The sequence below is a fragment of the Solea senegalensis genome, linkage group LG14 (assembly GCF_019176455.1).
Source record: "Solea senegalensis isolate Sse05_10M linkage group LG14, IFAPA_SoseM_1, whole genome shotgun sequence".
NCBI lineage: Eukaryota > Metazoa > Chordata > Actinopteri > Pleuronectiformes > Soleidae > Solea > Solea senegalensis.
Genome location: NC_058034.1, coordinates 20,982,159 through 21,002,020, shown reverse-complemented (window position 1 = coordinate 21,002,020; position 19,862 = coordinate 20,982,159). Strand labels below are relative to the sequence as shown.

The window sequence follows — 19,862 nt, the reverse complement described above, 5'->3', positions numbered from 1 at the left end:
TGGAAATGCTGTAATAACTAATTTCCTGTCAATTGATCTCAACTCACAAACGTTTTCACCTGCGATACCCGTCACATTTCATGTGTGAAGAATGCTAGCTTCATTAAATACAGCTTTTTAATATATACATACATACACATAAATATATATGTGTATGTATGTGTAGGTATGTATGTGTATACATACATATATATTTGTTGTTTAAAAAAAAAAATGTATATTTTAACTTCTCCACCGACTTCAGACCAGGTTTTTTTGTTGGTCAGTGGCTCAATGCTGCCTCAAGATGGCGGTGTATCTTAAATGATGTCTTAAACTAATGATGTGAAGCAGAATCTCTTAACGACTAACTCATGTAACGACGGAGATGTTTCCGCTACAGTTTAACTTCTCCGATACCAATAACTGAACCGATACAGTCCTGATCCGATATCACTGAATATCTGTAAGTGAACAGCTGTCATTGTTATCATATGACCTCAATTTACACATAAACAAGACATACCATAAAGAGAATAAGTGTGCATATAGTTAATTATTGTTTACACACGTTAGCTAGTCACTTACAATGTCTGCTAAAATATTAACCAGCTCCTTAACTTGTTGCTAAGGGGAAAGTTTGACTTTGCCTCTTAGTAGTTATCCCTGAGGAATTCAACATGGCCTACAGTGAAGAAGGTGTTTAAATTGCAGCTGACATCTTTGTACAGCCTCCGTTCGATTCTATACTTTGGTTAAATACACTCTGCAGACACATCTCTGCGTCTTTGGCCGTTACCCTTCCATAAATAGTCAGTCGTGCTGGCTTATTGAAAACCAGCACCATGACCGTGTTTTTAGTCAGTGACCATAGTTGAGTGTTTTGAGTGAGTGATGACATTTAAAAGAGTTTTATTACAGTATAACAGTAACTGAGAGACTACATGAGTGATAAATCCCGTTCGCTCCACAGTAATTGGCTCACACAGTCAGCGTAGCAATACGTCCATGGATAAAAATGAAGCAGCACTAATGGCGTGTTTCCACTGGCACGGCACGGCGTGGTTAAGTTGCGTTTCCACTAGTATAGTACCTGGTACCTGGTGGTTCCAAGCGAGCTGAGGTGATACAAGGGTCAATCTTCAACATTTACCAGGAAAATGACTAAAATCTCAATATTTAACAGAGGAGTGTGGTGTATTTAGGGACAGCACTGCTGATCACAAACCCTGTGGCTGTATTCAGTCCAGTGACTGTGTCAGACGTAGTCTGTGCTCCGGTGTTGGAGGAAGTACTGAACAAATAGTTTTAATGAACTGATTCTAATGATTCAGTTACACTGAAAACAGCTGCTTTGCAATCACTAGTGAAACGAAGTCAGCGCAGTTTGACGCAGCCGTGCAGCTATGACTCCGCCCATGTTGAGTAGGTGCTATTTTTGTAGTGGAAAACCAACCTGTGCCGTGCCGTGCCGTGCCGCGGTGAGGCGAGGTGAACTGGGACCACGACTGATTTACTGTGAAACAAATACAACACAAGTTATATTAACGGTACAAGAAGGAGTTGAAAATCTGAGCTCCAGCTACGATGAGAACGCAGCTTTAGAGCAGTTGGTAAGTTATTTCTGGTTGTGTTGCATTTATGTTATTGAGGCTAAAGTAATATACTTTAAAGACATGGTGTTTATTGGTGCAGTTGGGCATTTTCACTTCTGGTATTGGTATCGGAAACCTCTCTACGAAACTTCTCTTTTTTTTGCCGAGATATGGCCCTGTACCCAGAGCCATATTTCGTTTTTTTCTTATTGTTCTCAACATTATTATGATCCACATTATTATCATTACAGTGGGAGAAAAGCATTTCCGTATAAGTTACATAGTTAAAGACCAAAAAAAACAGAACTAGTCATATGATAGTAACTCATTTACTCGCTGAACATTTTAATAAAACATCATGGAACAAAACAACTGTTGGAATAATTTGACAAATTATTCGACAACAATACTAATAAAATAATTGCACTGATATGATCTTTTTCATTAAAGGAATACTTCACCTAAATAGGTTTGTACCAGTGGCAGAAAGTTTGTACTGGAGAGTCTTGATGAAAACAAAAGACAGCAGCCATTTTCGTGAAACAATGACGTTACTGATAGTTTTATTTACGAGTTTCCTGGATATTTGTTTAATACATTTTTGTATTTTTATAACTTCATATTCAGGAAACAAAAGAGTCTGAAGTGGTTCCATGTTTCCAGAAGCAGCATATGAACATTTAAATATCAACCTGATCAAGAGCTGCTGCTATAAAATGCATCTTGAGTAGTAACGAGCAGTCAAACATGGCGTTGATTCATAATCCTAAAAACAGCAGTGAGGCAGAATCATCTCATTTTTAAATATGTATATATAACTTTTGTCTGAGCTGTAGTTTGAAGCTCAGAATTGGCCACAGAGTTGAGATTATTCTGGATTATGTACAGTGGCATGAGAAAGTTTGGGGTTTCCCACTCAACTGATCTCCAAATAGGACTCCGTTCAATATTGTTCATATTTTTACATACGATGAATCGATTATGAAAATAACTGTTAGCTGCAGTTCTAGTGCCGAGTTGTGGAGGTTTTCTGAGGAGGATTAACATGCGTGCTAAGGAAATCATCACTTTCTCTGTCTTAAAATCAAAATTAAATCAAATATAATTATGATTCGCGATTATTTTAAAAATGATTGTGATATTGTTGGAAAAACACATCCCAATTCTTTCCGATTGATCGAGCACTCGTTGGGTTAAAAACAAATGTCAGAAAATGTTGATTTGATTTTATGGAGCAAGGAAACCAGAAAACATTCACATTTTAGGAGCTGGAAATGCAGAGAGCTAAGTAGTTAGTAATTTTAAAAAAAAGATTTAGTGATCCATTAAATTTGGCCACCCTGTAATGATCTGACAGATTTCAGTGACAGCAGCTTGACCAGGGGTTCCCAAACCTTCCCATACCTTTTTAACATTTTTTTATTGACAACATTTTACAACCAGTTTACAGTGTACAAGTAATTCAGGGTTGGAAAACATTTTTTTACCGACAAGTTTTTAATATTCCGTCGCTGCATTTGTTCTTAAAAGGAATCTCTGTACAACCTCTATACGTCCGTGGATACAAACGTGGTGATGAAGTATTTCTTTAAGTGAGAAGAAAGCCACTTAACCCCCACAGTGTTCCCCTCTTTATATCCAACTATTGACTGCATTCCTCTTACATTTAGTCGAGCAGAACAGAATATATAGCGTTCACACGTTGACGCACGTTAACCAGACTATTTATTTTAAAAAAAGGTGCTTTAAGAAAGACTTGGCTCTGCAGTGATACTGCAGAGGTGGAGCTTGATGATGATGATGATGATGATGTATGTTCTATTTTTTCTACGATATAGAGATGACTTTAAAAAAAGATTTCAGTCAGGTTTTTGACTCGCTTTGTGAAACTAGTTTTTTTTTTTTTTCACTCCACTGAAAGTTGTGCATTGCACTTTTTTTTTTGTAAAATTTAAGTCCAGTTTTAGAGGACGTATGAATAGTTGTGTTGCCATTGATAATTAGTGACAGATCTGTTCTGGAATGTTAATTGTACATTTATAAAACAAATGTCTTACAAAAGCCCCCCCCCCATTACTTTTGTTAGTAGGAAGATGTAGCCTTGACATGTTGTCCTTTGCTTGAGAAGTTACACGTGTGTGTCATTGCAGATTTTGTTTACTCAACGGACGGAGAGAATCTGCCCATAACTTTAACCCACATAGGGTTTTCTTGCAGCTTTCACTTAATTCACATAGAGCTGCTCAAATCATTTATATTTATATCTATTCAGATTCAGCCTAGACCCTGAAGTGAAACAACTGTTAAAGCAGAACTACGCAGGATTTTTTGCCCTAATTTAACGGCTTCAGAGTCATTGTGATGGTTAAATGTCTTGTTTAGGGGAGATTGGGGGGCTGTCTCCACTGCCCCCTACTGTATTGTAAACACATACACAAGCCCCCTTGGCCAGGTAGATCAAGGAGTTATTTTAGACGTTCATCATGGCAGATCCATGTGTTCGTCGGCTCGGTTGAAACCAAACTCACATGGCCCGGGACAGTGAGGATAAAGAGGTAGATGGATGTTTACGGTGGCGTCATACAAATATGTACTCCGAAACTGTAGGGGGAGCTCCGTAGAGACTTGCAAAGTTCTGCTTTAAAGGTTTAAAAATTAAATGACGGAGCGCAGCAGTGACACACACACACATCCGGAGTGAACCAGGCCTTAGTCTGGTTGTGGTGTGACGTTACAGGCAGGTCCGACACCCTGCTTTCATCGGTCGAGTGGGTTATACATTTCGTTGATTGATAAACTATGAACAGAGTTGTACATGTGCAGGGAGGGATTTTCTATTCTATTTTATGGAGTCGTTTTGTAAAACATGTTCTGTGTGTATCTTCACAGAAGCCTGTGGCGTGTAAATGTCATGTAGTCTATTTTAAAATGTTACCCGTCTACGCAGGAGACGAGCCGTCCGACACTCATCCTCCCGAAGACAAAATTACTCGAATTCCAGATTATCATTCAAGCATTTTGTAAAGCATATGAGTTTGTTTCAGTAAAGCTATTTGCATCACTGCTGTTTGTTTGTATTCATTCTATACGCCGTACTTGCTAAAGACAATCCAAGCCAGTTATTAAAGATGCAATTATGTCATTTAAGGTTTTGTCCTGTCGTGTCACATGTGTCGTCTCAGAACTTATTAAAATAGTGTCATAATCAAGTATTTGAGCTAACATTTGTCGCTTGGATGTTGACGGGTTGTGGTACCAAGGAGGACCAATCCCTAACAAAGCTAGCCAAGGTGCTGGAGAAGAGCTAAAGGCAATCAACTGCCACCACTGCCACTCCGATACAGTTCTTTTTTTAACCAGACCTAAGCTAGTAACACCAAGACCGTACTCATTGAGTCAAAGCCACGTTTCCACCGGGTGGAACGGTTCAGTTTCTTACAGTGCTGTCATTAAGAATGAAACCAAAATAACCCACCTCAACTGTTCCGTTCTTTGGCCCTCTTCCCTTGTGGTACCAGAGTAAAATGGCACTGTCAGAATGGAGCGAGACCAGTTCCACCCATGACAGTCAACTGATTGGCCGACAGAAAAACACCACTCTGCAACTGGATCTCCTCCATTGTTTGTCTAGCTGGTCACTTCCTGTTTTTCCTGCTTTGGTAAGTTCCTGCAGAGGACAAATTTGCCGATGGGTAGGTCACCTGCCAAGTTTGAAGTCTGTCATGTGATCTTTTTGACAGTTATGCGATCACCAGATGGAATGTTGATGCTTTGGCTTGCTTGTGGTAAGCCTAGCTTACCTTAAATGGCAACATTCCTCACACTTTAGTTAATATATACTATAGATAAGTATGTTTTGTAAAGAGGTACGTGGTGTAAGGAGAGGAGAGTTGCCATGTTTCTGTTAACTCGTCGTCTGCGGTTGTACTTTCAGGAATTTGAGCTGTTCCTCGAGGTCCAGCATCAGCAGCTAATACTTGAAGAGACCAGTTTTCCTGCCTTTGATCTTGTTGAGGGTCTCACCTGCTCTGTCAAAATCAATGGTCTCTTCGCCTGCTTGATTCCTGTATCGGTGGATTCTACTGCTGTGTTCACGACCTGGTCATGCCTTCATGTGTACCTCCCCTCTTCAAGTGCTTTGGTGCAGCAACTTAAGCTTTCCCACTTGGAGCAAAGTAGACAGACCGGTACATCTGCCTCACACCAGAAATGGATCTTTTATGGGCTGGGAATCATGGATCATCTGAGTGAGGAATTTGATCAGGTTGGGCTCTGCCTTTCACAACTTAGTCCAGGTGCTGTTAATTTATTTGTGTCTCCTGATTTGTCCTCACTGCAGGTGGCACCCAGAGAGAACAGAGGAGCAAACCAAGATTTTTCTACTACTGGGGTGCAGAAGTTGGTTTCACCCTGATCAGCAGTGGGAGAGGGTGTACAAGTAACATTTCCTAAATCTAATTCCTGTTCCTCCCCAGGTTCTGCTTCAGGTTCTGCTACAGGTTCTGCTACAGGTTCTCCAACAGGTTCAGGTCTGGGATCCATCGGGACAAAGACTCGGTCCAACAGTTGTTCCAGCAGCTTATTGGCATGGTCTGGCTTTGTTTTGATTTTCAGCACACAGGTGGGTTGTCCTCCTGAGACTTGAAGCTCTGTGATGTTTGTGTTTTGTTTGTGTCGAAACATCCAGCAAAGAAGTATCACAGCTATCAGGACCATCAGCAGAACCACCAGGGATGCACAGAAGATGCCAAAGCTCACATCCTGGGTCATCATTATACATTGTACAACTTGCAGTTAGCACGCTGTATGTCTTGGGTTGTTGGGGACATCCTTCAAACGAACATCAAAGGACAGTGGCAAGCAACTTTAACTTGTAGCAGACTGGTTAATTTCCTTTCATGTCCTTAATATCTAGTCTTCTAACAATGAAACAACCTGCTTATTCATTTAAGGTTGTTTTTGTGTCACTCGTTATGCATTATTAAGTCATGTAATAGATCAGTCATCTTTTCAAGACTGAATATGATCCACTTTGGTGTGAAACCACTTTTTGGAGGGGAAACGGTGAGAAGCATCCAGAAGAAAAACCAAACAAAAGTGCCCCACTTGGAGGATTACTTGCAACAGAGGGACTTCCTTGGGGCCCTGACACTGTTGGAGTTTCAGAGAAGTATTGGAGAGAATGTGAAGCATGCCGACCTCTGGATTGGCTACTGTGCCTTCCACTTAGGTGATTTCAAAAGAGCTATGGAGGAATACCAGTCTCTGACCAGAGACCCTGAATGTCCTGCCGAGGTGTGGGCCTATTTAGCCTGTTCCCTCTTTTTTCTTGGGCTCTATAAAGAGGCGGAGGAAGCTGCGTGTAAGGCTCCAGTGTCCCCCCTCCAAAACAGGCTCCTCCTCCACTTGGCTCACAAGTTTAACGCTGAGAAAAACCTGATGGAATTTCACAAGAACCTGAAGGATACTATAGAGGACAATCTAAGCCTGGCATCCATTAACTACATGCATTCCCACTACAATGAAGCTATAGATATCTATAGACAGCTTGCACTGCAGAATGGAGATTTCCCAGCCCTGAACATGTACGTGGCTTTGTGCTACTACAGGCTGGGCTACTATGAAAGGTCCCTGGAAGTCTTAAATATGTACTTGCAGAGCATCCCTGACTCCACCATTGCTATTAACCTCAAGGCCTGCAACCACTTCAGGCTTGACAAAAGTAGGGCAGCAGAGGCTGAGTTGAAGAACCTGATCAATTCATCCTCCTGCTCCTTTCAGTTTGCTAAGGAGCTTATCCAACACAACCTGGTGGTGTTTTGTGGTGGGGCGGGGGCATTGCAGATGTTGCCACCATTGATCAATGTGATCCCCGAGGCCAGACTCAACCTGGTCATCTACCATCTCAGACAAGATAATTCCCAAGAAGCTTACAACCTCATCAAAGATTTGGTCCCCACCACACCTCAGGAGTACACTTTGAAGGGAGTGGTGAATGTCACATGGGGACGAGAAATTGGATCAAGGGATCACTTGAAAATCGCACAGCAGTTCTTTCAGCTGGTCGGAGGCTTGGTCACCGAATGTGACACTGTTCCTGGCAGACAGTGCTTAGCATCCTGCTTTTTCCTCTTGAGACAATTTGAAGATGTGCTCGTCTATCTTAACTCAATCAAGAGGTACCTTTATTATGATGATACCTTTAACTTTAACTATGCACAGGCTAAAGCAGCCCTTGGCTACTACAAAGAAGCTGAGGTCATTTTTCAGCTTGTTCAAAGTGACAAGATCAAGAATGACTACATTTACCTCAGCTGGCTGGCACGATGCTACATCATGAACCAGAAGGGCCAGCTTGCCTGGGAGCTTTACCTGAAGATGCGCACCTCCTCTTATTCCTTTAGTTTCCTGAAGCTCATCGCCAGTGACTGCTACACGATGGGCCAGTTCTACTATGCAGCCAAGGCATTTGATGCACTTGAGAAGCTACAACCAGAATCTAACTACTATGAGGGAAAAAGAGGGGCTTGTGTTGGCGTCTTCCAGCTCATCCTGGCAAATAAGGAGCCTAAGGAGACACTAAAGGAGGTGGTCCACCTGCTGCAAAACTCTGGCAACCCACAGGTTGAATACATCATCCGAACTTTGAGGAAGTGGGCCAAAGACAATGGAGTCATCCTCTCATAAAGGTCGTCATTATTCACCGCACTATAGGCCTACATAAAGTCGTTAGACAACTCAATGTTGTTTGACAGGTTGAAATTAGTTTGTGGGCAAAGGCGTTGGTTGGGCTACAAACGCTCCTCTTTCTCCTCCTACTGGCCTGGACATGATCCAGCATTGATCCATTTAAAATTGGCAACTACAACATAAATATAAGAAACTAATATTTTTTTTATTATTGCTATTATCAAAGGAATTGCATTTGCTGCTGGTGCAAATACACCCTGACACATTTGAGTATTTTATTACAAATCAAAAAGAAAGCAACATTTCTGTCATGGGGCCTTAACCTTTTCAGCTGTAACTAACATTGGTTATGATATTAAAGAATTTAAATGTGGTTGTGTCTCCTTGCAGGTCTGTTCAGGAGTCCCATATTGCATCTACTAGCAGTCCTTTCGAGAAGTCTCTCCCTTAGTGATTGATGTTCAGGTGTGTCTGGGTCCTCTCACTCTGACGTCCGCCATGATCCGACACTGTTCCCTGTGTTCAGGCCAGATCTTTACCTGACACTCTCCCTGACATCTAGAGCATCTCTTTGAAGCCTCTTTCCCACAGGACCCACACTTGGGTTTCTCAGGGAGCAATACCTCCATTGAATCACAGTTGTACGTTTGGTTCAGCCTCTGTGCATGTAGTCTCAGGTCATTGTCAGATGGGTTGAGTGTTTCTTTTGCAATCGCTTTCCACTTCCCAGAATTCTCACTCACAATGTGGTTCCACATTTCTGGAATCTGCTCCAAAATGAGCCCCTTTTTCGGAGGAGCGGGGCCAGTAACTGAGAGATGAGCCAGGAAACGATGCAGTTCCACCAGGTTTGGCAGCTGATCAACCAGCACCTCCGTAAAGAAACCCCGGAGCTTTAGAAGCTGGTTCTTGCTGAAACTGTTCAAGTCATATTTCCTTTGGCAATCTTCTCTTAATAGCAGATTGTAAAGGGAAATCCAGACCTGTCCATCCAGCTTTGTCATCTTGAAATGGTCCTCAACGGGACTCTTCTGCCATTTGCTGTTAATGTACTTAATCTCTGCAGCGGCTCCATGGGCAGCAGACGATCAGTTGAACCAGTACACGTGATTTAGCACAGCACAGACACTGCCTTCAGGGAGATCTCAAACTCCACTGTATTGCTGTGAATTTGTAACTCCTCTACAGAGGATAAATGTGGTTTCCCTGTCTGGAAGTGTTGGCCATGAGCTGAGTTTGCGGTGGCAGTAATCCACCAAGGCGAGAACGGAGTCATCAGCAGCCTCACACAAATCCTTATGAAACATTATCGTCTCAAGTAGGTTTATAATCGTTGCCTAATGGTGGATCACCATGTAAAGATGAAATGTGCTCCTGGGTTTGAAGTCCTGCAGTTGACATAAGATTGGAAACACTTTGTGCTTCCACACTTCAATGAGGATCATCTCACGGACCAGAAGAGGAATCTTTCTATACAACACCAGGAGCTCCTTGATAACCTCATCATGCATGGCGGAGGCATTTAGTACTGCCTGCATGTGAAGCTTCTCAAGTAGCTCATGCTGTCTGAACCACCTTGTAGGTTTCCAGACTTTGAACGATTCCCTCTGCTTCCCCCGGAGAGATCACAGACGAGTCCATATTATTTAAGTTAGCATGGGTTGTGAACCCGACCGACTGGTGTTTGTATTTTCCTCAATCTGCAGCAATAATCTTACAGAAATACATAAAAGACCAAAAACACAGATCAAAGTTGGTCAGTTGTGTATGGAAGTTGTTTTTTGTTCAGTACTTTCATGTTGTGACATGAAGGGAGAGCAACATTTCTGCTTTTGCTTTCATATCTTAGTGGAGAGACCTTAGTCTACAGCTGACTGGAACTTACTGGAAGAAGAGGATGTCTGGTTGGCACAAATTTGCACTACTAGTGTAAAATCAAATGTAAAAGTCATTTGACACCCAGTGTTGTCACAGCAAAACACTGATGAACGGAAAAGAGCCTAAATTTTTATCGCAGTTCCACACAAGTTCCTCCTCAATGCAGCTCCAGATGAATTCCTGCATTGTAAAATCTGCTCTGTGGCTTGTGTGCGCTAGCTTGCTGTTCAGCTCCTCTCAGAGCTGCTATCAGTGCTTTTTTGAGGCAAGAGACAGTGTTCGTCTGTGTTTTGAACACACCAGGTCACACATGGTTATAGATACCTGCATGAGGATGTTGAACCGTATATTCAACAATAACAACAGTGTGATTGCGGCTGGCAGAGTAGGTCGTGGATATGATAAGCAGCTGAATGATATTTTGCATGCAGAAATTCGGCCCTTGGAAGCTGAATTTGGCCTAATGGAAAATGTAGTCCCGGCGATGTATGAGGGGAGGCTTCAGACAGCAGCAGACAATTTCATCGCAGCTGCGTCCAGACTGCCTCGAGCCTCTGGATGTGTCCCTCCATGTGGTTTCCAGAGTGCAGGTGCCGTGTACAACTGTGATACCTGCAGGTACGTCTCCTGTGAGCTCCCTCTCGACTGTCCAGTTCGAAGAATCAACGTCACGGAGAATAACAGGAGTCGAATGTGGTGCGACGTGCAATTTCGCTTGCCAGACAACATCAAGATAATGTGGAGGTTCGCAGAAGAGGTGGAAACGCGGCAGATGAATCAGTTTGAAGTAGTGACTGTTGGGGTGGACAAGCTTTATTATATCCCTTCAGCCAGCCCACAGCATCAGGGCACCTACATGTGTGAGATCTTCTCAGACCAGCGGTCCATCGTGAGACTATACTTCTATCTTACAGTGACCTCTCACAATACAAGAGGTTATGAAAAGCTGCAGGACATATTCGACCTGTCTCTGCTTCCAGGAGGGAGGTTACTCGGCAGCACTGCAGCTGATGATGATCCTCCCCACGTCTTTCTCCCTCCACTGCTGCTTCTTATAGCCTGTTTAACTTCTTTGCTGCTCCTGCTCTTCCTCACCCTCGGGGCTTTGTATTGGTCGTTACCAGAGAAAACTAATCTTTCTGAAAATGATGGAGACGATTTAGGATCTGGACAGTTAAACAGCTACACGTAGAGAAATATAGTAGTAAAGTAATTATACATATAGTGTGAGCGTCGTTCTTAGTTAACCGAGAGTTGAGGTAGATTTATACTCTGGACTTATCCACAAAGCAACAACTTTACTGTACTTTTACAATGTTTGCCTGTATTTGTATTTATTTATCCGCCACATGAGGGTTGTGTGGGGTGCTGTGCCAACCTCAGCTGACATAGGGCAAAAGGCAGGGTCAGACCCTGGACAGATCGTCTGTGAGATGAGTAGTATGCATGCCACATTGTTAATAGAAGGGTTAAGCACGTCATTGTTTCAAGAAATGTCTTCACCCACACAACATCTAAAATGGCTTTCAATGGTTTAGTATGTCAGGTTGTACAAGAAAATGTTGCACTTATGAAATGAAACAAAAAATAAATCAGTTCATCTCCAAAAGGTACATCTCAAGACATAATTTGCAATAATATAAAGAAAAAATGTGATTTATGACATGGAGTTATTGGACCATACATCTGCTGTACATTATAGTATTGCACAGTAAAATGTTACAATATTTGCATACAATGATATTTTCAAAGCTTGCCCACGACTCCTGTCATCATCTCGAAGTGTGAAATACAAGAATGAAATGGTATATTATGTAAAAGTTAAGTAAGGGAGTCCATAAAGTACACAGTTGAAGGACGATGGTTTGAGAGGGATTTTGTTGGGAGCATCAACTTTCTTTGAATCAGTGAGGCGTACTGGATCATGTGACCCTGTAGCCTTATGCATCATCTTTGAACCATTCCTTCTCAAGGCATGGATGGTCTGACCACAGGTTTGTCTGACTCTCACCAGGTTTTCTAGTAAAGTTACCATATTGTTTGCTGTCTGTTGAAAGCTACTCTGCCACTGATTAACAACAATACCACCAACACCACACAAACTCAATAGCAGAGCAGTCTCCTGGGTTTTTAACTGGGGAAACTGTCCAGCGCTAGTGTGCGTGTCATGGACTGACTGCTGGAGACTGCTGGCATCGTTGTGAACTTGCTCAAAGAGGAGAGCCATGCGGCACTTTGACAGTTGGAGGGCTGCTAGTTTTCCAGGTGAGATGTTAGCCATGAAGTGCTCCCTCCCAAGGTAAATAAAGGCACTGCATCTGCATAGTAGGCGCTCCAACTCAGACAGACTGCCCATGAAGTCGTCCTTCTGAAGTTTGGAAACCTTACTGTAGGTGTCCATAATCTCCATCATCTTCGTAGTCAAACTAGTCTCAAAGTTGCCGCCATTGTAAGAATCAGCAATATATTTTACATTTCGAAAGTCAACTGAGAAGGTGTTTGAGGGTAAGTCCGGTATCGCTTTGCTACTTTGGTTTTGTTTTTCTTTTTTCTTCAACTTACTTTTCTTGCCACTTTTGCTCTTTTTTTCATTGTCACATTGATCACTCTCTGGTTTCACTTTGTTCAATCTACTGTGAAGAAGCTGGAGGGAAAGGTCTCGTGACACAGAGATCACGCCTTCCTCCAGCAGAAAAGGTAAGGATTCCAGTGGCAAATCCAGCAACTTCCTGTCTGCTAGCAACACCACATATTCACCTGGGTCTGGGATTGGTTTAGGCAAGTTTTGCTTCTTTTTCTTATCTTTGGATTTTGTCGTTTCAATAGGTGGTTCTATTTCCACTTGGGGTCTTAAGCAAGAGAAGTTAAACTGCGCAAGCAGCGGTTTCAAATAGTCTTCCATATCCTGTACAATTTTGCAGAAATGAGGTGTTAACCTTTTATCTGTAGCAGATTTCTGATGCTTCTCAAAGGCCTCCAGGTTGCCCTTTGTACAGTGCAAACAGACTTCCTTAATGAGGGAACATCTAGTATCCTGACCAAATGTTTGAATCTGCTCCCTCAGTGTCAGCAGATCCTGTGGACAGACTGGAACCTTGGCCAAATTAGAGCATGTCAGAGTATCTGGAACACCATTAGTCTTTGCTTTATTTTCTGAAGTTTTGCTCATCTCATAGAAGGCTCCATAAAGTTCTGATCCATCTTCAGAGTGCTGAAGCAGCAGGATTTTCAGGTTGGATGGGAGCTCTTTAAGGATATTGAAGTGGTTGGGATTAATGGTCAGCTGGCTGAAGGCCTTGGAGAGGTGGTTAAGGGAGTCCTCCAACCCCTTCAGCATGCTGCTGGGCCTCTTCCCTTGATAGTGGAGCAGGTTCTTGTGTAGACTGTATAGTGCTGAGAGTTGGGACACGTTGGTGTCAACACATGCAGAACGCAGGACTTCATTTGTCAGTGACACAGTGCAGCAGCTCTGAAAGAGGGCAAGATACTGACCTGCCATTGCAGGTTCCATTTGGCCAAGACAACCCAATATGTTGATAGAAGCATCAGCCAGCATGGAGGATGACGGGTTGTGTTGGAGAAACAAGCTGACGGCTTCACTGAGGGCCTTAGTAGCTTGTGCCAATAGCTGCTTGGTTTTATGCCTTCTCTGCTTCAGCTCAGTACTTTTGACAGTTGTCTTTGGGTCTTTTGGATTTGAGTCTTTGCCTTTCCCATTCTCTGAATTCTCAGACTGTACAGAAGTGGTTTCATGGTCAGATAAGGCCTCACGCTGCTTGCGTTTGTCCCAGAGATCGCTCACATAAATAGGGTCCATCTGCATAGCCTGCAGTCTCAAGTACTTCCCCATGAGACTAAGGCAGCGAGCTTGGGTCTCCATGTTGTTCAAAGAGCAAGAACTGACGGCACCGAGCTGGCATAGAGCCACCTGCCCCAAAGTACTGCTAACATTCATCCATTCCTGCTCTATTGGGTTTGGCTCAAGTGTGCTGCTTAGAAACTCCTCCAGTATAATCTCAGTTGAGGTTTTCCTCTGACGGGACAGAGCTTGGTGTGTCTCTTCAGCACACTGCTCCTCCAGCATGGCCAGAGAAAAATCTGCCAGAGCTAGTCGCAGGTGCATCAGCCTCCACATAGCCGTCAGTGAAAATTCACAAGTCTTTTGTTGGGGGAGCAGGCTCCGAGCATTCAGCACCACATGCTCCTGCAGTACAACAGCCTGCTGCAATTGGGAGAGGCCAGCAAGCAGGAAACGCTGCTTCTCCTCTTTTGTGATTGCACGGTTGGCTAAAAGTCTCATACCATGTGCGCTCTCTGCACTTGCCTCTGCTGCCTGTTGTCTATGGTTGAGTTTTGTGAAACTACTGACACACTCTCTTAGTGTACTGCAGGCAGCCATAACCCTCTGGACATTCTTGTAGCAGAGTGTCATTCCAGGTTCACTGTCAAGGGTACTTATACATTCCTTGGCACCTCTCATCTCTAATGAAGTGATCAAGAATGTGATCTCTGGGGCTCTATTTATCTGCTGCTCCATGACCAGCTTTAGAGCCCCACAGCCCTGCTTTATGACATGATCAATTTTTGTTTGTGCATCTTGGTGTCTCTGGCCTACTAAAGCTTTTACCTTGATGAGTGTAAACTGGTACCAGAACTCTTCATCACCACTGAGGTCTTGAGTTTTGTCCAGAAGTGTCAGGGCTTGGGCAGGCTTCTGTTCTTCACAAGCCAGAGTGGCCAGACTGAGTAAACTTCTTGCCAGTGCTTTCGGATTCCCAAGCTCTCTTGCCACTAAGTGAGCCTCTGCCAGGAGCTGTCGTGCTGGTTGATAGAGCCCCATGCTGAGGCAAACCTCAGCTTTGTCCAGCCAGATATCCTGAGCAAACACATTCATATTTTGTTGTCCAGGCCAGGCATCGTCATCCCTCTCAGCTTTCTGATTACAAGGTTTGTGAGGGTCTCTCCTATTATTTGAACGAGCAATCGCTGTGTGACACGTTATCTGTTCTTCATCCTTGGTTTCACACAAATCCTGGAGAATTATTTGATATTGTGAATGTGTTTCCAAGCCCAGCTCATAACAGGTCCAGAGGATTTTGAGTCGATAGAGATCAGACAGGCTTCTCTTGTCAGTTAGGTCATGGGCAATGAGTTCAGCCAGATGCAGTACAGGCAAAGTCAGGTGATCAAGGGAGATTGAGTTCAGCTCTTTTTCCAGCACATTCAGATAAAATATGCTTTGAGTTTGGTTTGTAATGCTATGTGTATTAATACACTGGGGGTTACTGTTGCCTTTGAAAATGTCTCTGACTTCATCAGGACAGATGTACTTTGCCCAGTCCTCCGGGCAGGAAGGAGGTGACATAATAACAGGTTTAGCTTTTTTATGTTGTGGGGTTTTCCCTTTTACATTTTTTTTCTTCTTTTTGAGTGCCGTTGGGGGGGGGCGAGGCTGGAGCAGCATAGAAGCAGCCTCCAATGAAACCTGCCATATTTGAAGTACAAAAGTGTAGGCTATGACCAGGTTAAGCTGGTGCTCAGGTGAAGTCCTGCCAGCCATGACAGCAAGCAGAGTGTGTGCTCTTACTAAGCCATCCAGGTGACGCACTTCATCCAGACTCGACATATTTTGCCTGAACAACAAGCTCTGGGCTCCCACCAAGGAAATGTCCTGTATACTCAAACTGCTCTGTGTAGACTCTTGTTCAGGATTTTGTTCAGGATTTTGTTCAGGATCCGGTTCAGGTTCAGGATCCAGGTGTAGCAGGATGTCGATGGCCCATTGAACTTGGTGTTGGGCACTGGCTTCTGGAAAGTTGTGAAAATACAGCCACTGTCCAAACTCCAGGATGAGGTCAACCTTCTGCCACTGGGTCTCAATGCTGAACAGAGATGAGATTGATTTCTGGTAGTAGGTAACCTTGTGGCTCATATTGGTAGCACACAGTGCCAGCTGATGCCACATAAGTGAACTGCATTGCTCGTCATCCCGGACCCTTTGCATGTCCGTCAGGACACTTTCTCCCAGTTGTGCTTTAACTTTTATGCAATGTTTGAGCAGAGACAGTGCTTGTCTGGTGGAGGGGATGTTGTTAATAGCCTTGTCCAGCAGCTGCAGAGCACTTGTCCTGTCAGATTCATCTATGTAGATCTGAAGCAACGAACTATAAATGGCTGCTCTCAGGGTTAGGCCCTCTTCATTTCTTACTTCCTGTTTTGAACTTCCAAAATACAGGCCCGTCAGGATAAGTGATTCTTTCTCTTTGATCTCTTTTTCTTCATGTTTGGTGGTATGGAACAGAGCAGTAAGTATCTTTTCCAGATCATCTTTGAGTCTCCATCTTTCCTCAGGAGTCTGTATCAAGGGTAAACAAGTGTTCCAGTAATGTCTGGCAGCTGTGAGACACAAATCTGGATTGTTAGCCTTTTCTGCATAGCTGACGCTGGATAAAATAAACTTCATAGCCTCTCTGTAAGTCTGTAGATCACCTTTGGACTCATGGACTAAGCTTAATCCCCTTGAACAAGCTGCACTGCTGAGCATCTCATTTACGGCAATCATGTCATACAAAACACAGGGCAAAGTGTTGATTTGTTTTTCTGCCATTTCTTCTAGCTGCAGTGCACTCTCAGTGCAGCACAGCACCAAGCTGTGGTCCTTGGCAGAGTAACAGAATGAGGCCAACTGGCACCATACGTGCAGCTCTACTACAGCATCCGTCCAGCTGCAATCTGATGCCATGGTTACCAGTGCGGTGAGACTAGGAGCAGAGAACTCCATTTGTCTTGGGGTCCTATTGCATTGGTGCATTTCCACTGCAACAAGGACTCTCATCAATATTTCCTCATTCATACGCTCATCTTTGAAATAGTTTTTTAAGTCTATCTGCTGTTGCAACAACATCTTGATCTGTACCCATGTAGCCACCAACTGCTTCTTTGCTGCGATAGAAACCATCTCCCCTGGCATGTTGCAATTGGGTAATTGAAGGGCATAGTCACACAGCTCCAATGCTCTATAGATATCCTGAAGAGCAGCAGTATTCTTCATTCTTTTCACTGAACTGCTTTTGCCCTCATTAACTGGCAAGTTTGGCTCGTCACCCTCTGGTCCACGAACAGACTTCATCAACCCCTGGGCTACAGCGTTACATAACAGAACAACCAGGGCACAATTCCCCGGGGACTCCAGCTTTTGAAGCATCTCCAATAGACTCTGAAAGGAAGGAAGCAGATGTTGATATTCTCCAGCCACAAGTAAGTTGCTGCTGTAGTTCCAGAGGTAAATGGCTGCATTTGTAACCACCCATGGCTCCATGATTTCCATTCCCAGCTCTGCTGCCCGCAAGAAGTTAGAGGTGGCATGTTCAGACAGATCCTGGACCCAGTTTGAGTATATTACCCAGTGTGGGTTCTTCTTAGACGCACCCCCTGGCTTTTGTGGCAGGACTGCAGGGCTGTACAGCTGCACCCCTTCAGTTAATAGCTTTTGGATAGTGGCTTCAGCACTAATGAAGTAGGTTTCAGCTAAAATGCGCAAGCAATCTGTAACAGACCTGTTATTACAATCATTAAGACATTCTTCACAGCTTTTGTCCTGAGCCTTGGAAATCTTCCATCTCTTATCATAAAATAAGCAGAATCGACAAGCACCTCGGCACACATCCCAAACTTCATGTTTCCTGGCGGTCTTTGCCAGACTTGCCCACAACTTCATCCTCTCTTTGCGGTCAGCGCCTCTGGCTTGTTTGGCTAGGTGACTGTCCAGTCTCTGTAAAGATGCAGAGTGTTGTTGAGCCCTAGCAGAGAGCTGAGCCACTGGTCCAGATCCACGAATGTCTACAGGAATTTTGGAGATATTGTCTCCATCCAGCACCATCTGAAAATCATCCTGACCCAAATGGAGACCAACAGCAACCAGGGTGGGACGAATGTCTGAGTTATGAGGTTGCTTGCCCCTTGTCTGCTGCAGAAGCATAGCAGCTTTATCTTTATTTTGGGATAGTGCTTGGAAAGGGGTCCTTCTGACCTGCAGGAGATGTAACGCTGATGACAGTTGTTCATGTCGTGTCCCATCATCCAACAGAATGGCTTTCTGAAGGTGAGTCAAAGAGGCCTCAAGGCACCCTTCCTCCTCTGTGATCTTAGCTAGCTCTGAGTGGATTTGACATCGCATCTCCAACAATATACTTTGGATGTCTTCCAATTCTTGTGCCACTCTGAGCAGGGGTGTTTTGATGTATTTCCTAAGGGTGTACTGCAAGAGGGGCAAGCAAAACTTCCACTGTGTAGCACACACTGCCTGAACAGCCTGAGGGTCTCTCTCTCTCACTGCACTCTGCAACAACTGATCTAGTTTGCCAATATCCTTCAGCCGGTGCTCCACGCTGGCTTTGGAATAGTCATTTATATTTGCCTCTTTCTTCAGGAGGTGTAATTCAGCTTTGACACATTTCATTAATATGGATTGGACAATGCTAACTTCTTCTACCAACTTTAGCTCTTTCAAACAGTTGGCAGCTACATTCTGATACTTTGCTTGCAAGGACAGCAAAGCCAACTCCAGGAGGAAGGCAACTCTGTCAGCTGGTTGGATGGGCAATGCATTACGGATCACTGGCACAGTGGATGTTTTGGTACCACCCACCAAGAGAGAAAAAATTTCCTCAAGTTTGGCAGAATCATGTTTTGTTAGGTTACTCTCTTTTTCCAGTGTCTTTAATTCCTGTATTTTGTAAATGACTGCTGAGGCGGTGTCCTGCTTGATTGTTCTATTGATGGTAAAGCTGTCTGTCAGACTGTGTTGTACTTGCAACTTAAAGAGTCTTGAAAAAAGATGCGGGGTGTGTGCCTTGATAAATTCTTCTATATCTTTGGCGATCTCTGCAGCTTCCCTCTTTCTTCCTGAGTCAACAAGACATGTTATCAGGTGCAATGTAAGTTCTGCCCTCCAACTGTGGTCCTTGTTTGCAACCTGTTCCAGAGCTTGCACTACCTTTCCAAGGGAGGGAACCAGGTGGAAGCAGCGCCCTGGCAGCAGGAGAGGGTGAACCATATGGAAATATAGCACTGAGGCATTGAACACCAGGAAGTGACATCTTGGCTCATTCTTCGCAATTTCAATCGCTTGAAGGAAATATTTTATAGCCTCCTCAAAAGCTTTAACAGTCCCATAGGCTGGCGGAGACTTCAGACGGCCCTGGCAGAGGTAGGCTCGACATAAAATTTGATTTGCCTGTGGATTTCCCTCAAAGTATTTATCGAGACATAGTGTGCTAATCTCCAAACAATGCAGCTCTAGAGCTGCTTCTGCACACAGAACATACAGCTCTGGGACAATGTGTGGTGCCAAATTCTTGATTAAATCATAGGCTGACTGCAGAGCTTCACAGTCTTCTTGCTCTGTTGCCTTGGTTAGAAAATGTCGAATATCATTCTCCATATCTGGTAAAAGTTAATTAGCCATCGTATATTCCTCCCCGTTATAGCCAATAGACCAACTCTGCTGCCTTTGATCTTTCAAGGGATTCCCTTCCACATTTTCCAAGGTAACTCATAGGCTACTGAAAATTAGATTAGATCAAAGGAATAAGGAAGCATGGAAGAGGTGGAGAAGAATAAGCAACCGATTAAATGCAACATTACTGTTGCGAACTGCTGTAAATCACCACCAACCTCAACCAACAGTTGAGATTTTCTTTCACGGTTACCCCAACAACC

General features: G+C 43.7%; 3 protein-coding genes and 1 pseudogene across 3 annotated transcripts; 2 read left to right on the top strand and 2 right to left on the bottom strand.

Moving 5' to 3' along the window:
- The first annotated feature begins 5,320 nt into the window (after positions 1-5,320).
- LOC122780744 (intraflagellar transport protein 56-like) lies at positions 5,321-8,605 on the top strand. Its single transcript, XM_044043964.1, has 2 exons — positions 5,321-5,359; positions 5,509-8,605. Exon 2 carries the CDS (start codon positions 6,597-6,599, stop codon positions 8,259-8,261), a length of 1,665 nt encoding a protein of 554 aa, XP_043899899.1. The 5' UTR covers positions 5,321-5,359; positions 5,509-6,596; the 3' UTR covers positions 8,262-8,605.
- Positions 8,606-8,725: 120 nt separating this feature from the next.
- Positions 8,726-9,905, bottom strand: LOC122781035 (annotated as a pseudogene).
- Positions 9,269-12,981, top strand: LOC122781277 (sperm acrosome membrane-associated protein 6). The gene has a single exon (XM_044044902.1). It carries the CDS (start codon positions 10,249-10,251, stop codon positions 11,332-11,334), a length of 1,086 nt encoding a protein of 361 aa, XP_043900837.1. The 5' UTR covers positions 9,269-10,248; the 3' UTR covers positions 11,335-12,981.
- Positions 11,953-19,584, bottom strand: LOC122781034 (cilia- and flagella-associated protein 46-like). Its single transcript, XM_044044528.1, has one exon. It carries the CDS (start codon positions 19,582-19,584, stop codon positions 11,953-11,955), a length of 7,632 nt encoding a protein of 2,543 aa, XP_043900463.1.
- Positions 19,585-19,862: the final 278 nt, after the last annotated feature.